Source organism: Rhincodon typus, chromosome 2, assembly GCF_021869965.1.
Source record: "Rhincodon typus isolate 14 chromosome 2, sRhiTyp1.1, whole genome shotgun sequence".
Classification (NCBI taxonomy): domain Eukaryota; kingdom Metazoa; phylum Chordata; class Chondrichthyes; order Orectolobiformes; family Rhincodontidae; genus Rhincodon; species Rhincodon typus.
In genome coordinates, this window is record NC_063333.1 from 62,066,293 (window position 1) to 62,072,152 (window position 5,860).

The 5,860-nt window shown below is 40.2% G+C and overlaps 1 protein-coding gene across 1 annotated transcript in view; it reads right to left on the reverse strand.

Moving 5' to 3' along the window:
* hus1 (HUS1 checkpoint clamp component) overlaps positions 1 to 5,860 on the reverse strand; it is a 34,985-nt gene extending 29,125 nt beyond the window's left edge. Inside the window, exon 1 of the mRNA XM_048610729.1 lies at positions 5,802 to 5,860. Coding sequence (XP_048466686.1) covers positions 5,802 to 5,853 — 52 coding nt within the window. The 5' untranslated portion in view covers positions 5,854 to 5,860. The remainder of the gene's footprint in view (positions 1 to 5,801) is intronic.

Sequence of the window (5,860 nt, forward strand, 5' to 3'; positions counted from 1 at the left end):
TTCTGAAGAAGGGTCTAGGCCCAAAACGTCAGCCTTCCTGTTCCTCTGATGCTGCTTGGCCTGCTGTGTTCATCCAGCTCTACACCTTGTTATCTCAGATTCTCCAGCATCTACAGTTCCTACTATCTCTGCTGCATATGTTTGCTTGCTTTCAATGATCGGTTTAAAAGGACACATGTCATTTTGTACATCAAACTTTCTCAGTCTATCACAATTTCAATAATACCCTGCCATTCTGTTTTTCCTACTGAAGGGGGTCAACTTCATATTTATTCATGTCATACTGCATCTGCTATGTATTTGTTCACTCACTCAACTTGTCTAAATCACCAAAAGGCCTTTATGTTCCTCTCACCACTCACATTTCCACTTAGTTTTGTGTCATCAGTAAACTCGGAAATATTACACTTGATTGCTTCATCCAAATTGTGAAGAGATGTTGTGAATGGCTAAGGCCCAAGCACTCATCCTTATGGACCTCACTTGTCATCAACTTCCACACCAAAAATGACCTAGTTATTCCTATTTTGTTTCTATTCTGTTAACTAATTCTCAATGCATGAGGGAAATTACCACCATTCCCATGTGCTTTGATTTTGAACAATAATGTCTTATGTGGTACATAAGACACATGGGAAAAACACTACCTGCAAGTTCCCCTCCAAACACCCACCGTCCTAATTTGGAAGAATATCACTCTTCCTTCAGTGTTGTTGGGTAAAAATCCTGGAGTATTCTGCCTAAAGACATTGTGGGTCTACCTACTCCGACTGGACTGCATCAATTCAAGAAGGCAACTCACCAACACCTTTTCAAGGGCAACTAGGCATAGTCAATAATTGTTGGCCCAGTCAGTGACACCCACATTCTCTGAATGAATTGAAAACAAAACTCAGCAAAAGCTTTCTGAAAATCAAAATATACCACATTCAATGGTTCTCCCTCATCTATTCTACGAGTTACATCCACAAAAAATTCCAGTAAGTTTGTTAAATATGATTTCTTTTTCATAAATTCCTGTTGACTTCTTGTTATACCATTATTATTTCTAAGCATCCTATTATTACATCCATTTCCTAAAGGTGGTGTTCTTTGGGAGACTTCACTGTCCATTATCAAGCATTAATTGGTAGTAACATTAGCAACTGAATCTGGTCAACTCTTAAAGGTAATGGCCAACAGGCTGTGTATGCTGTATCATTAGGGAACCCATAAGAGGAAAAAAAAACTTACTGCACCTGGTCCTCAGCAATTTAGCCCATGGAAATGCACCTGACCATGACAGTATCGGTAGGTTTGACCAACACACATTTCTTGTGGAGCAGAAGACTGATCTTTACATTTAGAATATTTTTCATTATGTTGTGTGACTATGTTAAATAGGATAAATTTTGAACAGATCTAGCAACTTAAAACTGTGATTCCATGAAGCATTGAGGGCTATCAGCATAGAACATAGAACTGTACAGCACAGTACAGGCCCTTTGGCCCACAATGTTGTGCCGAACTTTTACCCTAAACCTAAGGTCTATCTAACCTCCACCCCTACCTTGTACTATCATCCATATGCCTATCTAATAGCCACTTAAATGCCCCTAATGAGGCTGACTCCACTACCCTCTCCGGCAATACATTCCACGCCCCTACCACTCTCTGAGTAAAGAACCTACCTCTGACGTCTCCCCTATATCTACCTCCACTCACTTTAAAACTATGCTCCCTCGTAATAGCTACCTCCACCCTAGGAAAAAGTCTCTGACTGTCTACTCTATCTATACCTCTGATCATAGCAGAAAAAAGCAATAGCAGAATTTTGTTCACCTACAATGTGTAACTTCATAGGCCCAACATATTTCCAACTCTATCATTCCCATCAAGCCAGGGGATCAACTTTGGTTCAATGAGCAGTGCAGGTGTGCATCTCAGGAGCAAAATTAGGCTTACCTAAATATAAGGTGACAACGTGGTGAAGCTAAGACACAACCCTACTTGCCATAGGCAAAGCAAAACAAACCCATGACCAATGGGTCAGATCTAGGCTCTGCAGTCCTGCCATATTCAGGTGGTGAACAGCTAAACAACTAACAGGACGAGGAGGTGGGTCCATAAATCTCCCCCTTCTCAATGATGGGAGAGCCAAACAGATCTTTAAAAGAGATAAGGCTGAAGACATTTACGACTATTTTCAGCAAGTGTCCAGCGAATGATCCAGCTTGTACTCTTCCTGAGATCCCCAGCATCAAAAATGACAGTCTTCAGCCAATTTGATTCATTCCACAAAATATGGAGAAAACTCGAGCCTGCAAAGCCTATGGGTCCTAACCACATAGCAGCAATAGTACTGAAGATTTATGCTTCAACAATAAGCTGCAAGCTAAGCCAACAACACTGGCATCTAATGAAAATTGTAAAAATTTCCCAGATATGTCTGTCCATAAAAAGAAGGACAAATCAAACCTAGCCAACTGCTATCCAATCAGTCTATTCTGATCATCAAAGTGACAAAAAGTGCTATTAATAATGCTATCAAGCAGCAGCTACTGCATCATTACTTGCTCATTCATGCTCAGTTTGCTGCCCACTTGGGCCACACAACACCTGACCAAATTCCAGCCTTGGTCCAAACATGCACAAATAACCAAACTTAAAAGGTGGTGTTAGGGTGACTGTCCTTGACAACAAGGCAACATTTGACCAAGTATCAAGGAGCATCAACAAAACTGGACTCAATGGGAAGCAGGGTATGACTCCACGCACTTTCCACTGCATGCGGTCATACCCAGCACAAATGTTCGCGCTTCTTAAAAGTCATTTGTTTCAGTCCTTGGACTCCACTGCAGGAGTTTCTCAGGGTCGTCTCCTAGGACCAACCATTTTCAGTTGCTTAATTCTCATAATGTCAGAAGTAGAAATGTTTGCAGATAATTGCACAATGTTTAGCAGCATTCAAGACTCCTCAGGTACTTTTTTTAAACTCATTCATGAAGTATGGAATTTTGCTGGCTGGTCCAGCATTTATTTCCCATCCCTAACTGCCCAGACAGGAATGAAAAGTCAACCAAATTGCGGGTCTGGAGTCCCATGTAGGCCAGATCTGGTAAGGATGACAGACTTCCTGCCCTAAAACACATTAGTAAACCAGATGGGTTTTTATGACAATGGATGTCATTAGACTAGCTTTATTTTAAATTCCAGTTTTCTTTTATTGAATCAAATTTGTATTTGCCAGAGTGGGATTTTAAGCCATGTCACCAGAAAATAAGTTTGGAGCTCTGAATTACTAGTCGTGTTGCATTATCACTACACTACCAACCCTCCCAGATGGAAGCATTGCATGATCAAGCAATAATACCTGGACAATATCCAGGTTGGGCTGATAAATAGTAAGCCACATTTGTCCCTTACAAGAGCCAAACAATGATCATATCCAATAAAACAGAATCTAACTATTCCCCCCATGACATTCAATGACATTACCATGGCTGAATCCTCCTCTATGAACTTCCTGGAGGTTATCATTGATCAGAAGCTGAACTGGAGTAGCCAAATACATACAGTGGTTACAAGAACAAGTCAGAACTTCAATGGCAAGTATCTTATCATCTGACTCTCAAAAGCTGTCCATCATCTACAAGGCTCAAGTCAGGATTGTGGAGAGGTACCCTCGACTTGCCTCGAAGAGTGCCACTCCAACAGCCTTCAAGAAACTGGACATTAACCAGGACAAAGCAGCCCACTTTATTGGCAACACATCCACCACCTTCAACATTCATTCCTCTAGCTCCAGCATACAGTGGCAACAGTGTGCACCACTGACAAGATGCATTGCAGAAATTTACTAAGGTTCTTTCAATATCACTTCTGAAACTTACAATCACTACCACCCGGGAGACCAAGGAAAACAAATGCATGCGAGCAACACAACCTGCAACTTCCCTTCCAAACCACATATCATCCTGACTTGGAATTATATCACCATTCCTTCATTGTCACTGGATTAAAATCCTGGAATTCCCTTCCTAACAGCACTGTGGGTGTACCCCTCCATGACTGCAGCAATTAAAGACGGAAACTCAACACCACCTTCTTTCCCCACAATTAAGGATCGGCAATAAATGCTAGCCCAGCCAGCATTGGTCAGATCGAACAAATAAATTAAAACTAAGCAACTCCATTTTTCTGCCTGCTCCCCATAACTCTCAATTCCCTATTAATCAATGTGTCAAATTAAACTCTGCATTTATTCAATGATCCAGCCTCCATTTATTGCTGGGGAAGAGAATTCCAAACACGAATGGCCCTCAGTGAAGAAATTCTTACTCATTTCTTTCTGAAATAGGAGATTCCCTGTTTTTAACTTATCCCTTTTAGTTCTGGATTCTCTCAAGAGAGGAACAGTTCTCTCAGGATCTACTTTGTCAAGTCCCCTCAGAAACATACATGTTTCAAAAAGATAATCTCTCATTTTTCTAAACTACAATGAGAAAAGGGCCAATCTGCGGAACCCAAATGCATTTCTGTCCCTCCTTACATAAAGAGACCAAAACTTAATCTCATTTTACAATAGAAACAAAGTCTTTATTATTGTTTCTGGTAAATTTATCACCTATTAAAAGTTTGAGTGAAGTTTGCAGTTACTCTCCAATCATTTCGGATGTAGTCTAGCTGTACCTGCATGCTGACTTTCCACAATTGTGTACAATGGCACCCTGATCCCTCTGTTCTGCAACATCCTACTGTCTTCAAGACTATAAGATGTTGAAGCTGAAGTAGGCCATTCAGTTTATGGAGTTTGCTCTGCCATTCAATGAGATCACGGCTGATCTCATTCTAAACACCATTTTGCAGCCTTTTCCCCATAAATTGGATTCTTTTTCTCCCTTTATATAAAGTTTTAACATTCTATTCTTTCTGCCAAAGTGGAAACGTCACATTTTCCCAACTGTATTCCATCTGTCAAATTTTGTTCACTTATTTAAATATACTTTTTTTTGAAGACTCTTTGTATCTTCATATTTTCAGCAAATTTATGTTTTGTTCACAAGATGTGGGCATTGCTGGCTAGGTCAGTATTTATTGCCCATCACAAATTTCCCTTATTTTTGAGATTGCATGATGGACAATTAGTTGTTCATTTCCCTTTATGATAATGCTACACCATTGGAAGATAGCAAAATAGCATACACTTCCAATGTCATGTTGTCATAATAATAATTTGCATATGTTATACTCAAATATAGAAAGGGTACTTGCTGTATTTTACATCATAATGGTGTCAAATATTTGCCTACGTATTGAGAAAGGTATCTAAAAGGCAAGTTACTTCATGGAACTTCGTTGTTGGGTGGATTTCCAGGAGCTGAAGGGGTTTCAGAGATGGGTCAAGATGTTTAAAAGCCATCAACAAAGGTGAAATTGAAGGAGTATATAAAGAGGTGGGAAGGAAAGCACAAAACCGACAAAGTTTGAGTCGCTGGAGAAAAAACACAAAAGGACTCTCAGCCAAAAACAGAGTTTTAAAACCTGGTTTGTTAATGAATGACCAGAAGATGCAGCGAAATGATTGTGGGGTGGTTTATAGCTCGTGTACAGAACAAGGTTGGAGTTTAAAAAAATCCGGTGGATATGAAGGAAAATGTGAATAGGGCTTCAGTGACAGTGACAGTAACGGACTTGTGAACAAGTCTTGAAACGGAACTGGATGAATTTGAAGAAAGATTGAACAAGAGGTCATTGCAGCTTCCACACGAGCTGTACCCTGGCCAAGAAAGGAAAAGACCGGCTTCATCTTACTGACTTACGCGTAAAATGATTTAAACAACCAACATCTACGATCTTCCCCCTAAACTTCATTCTTGCG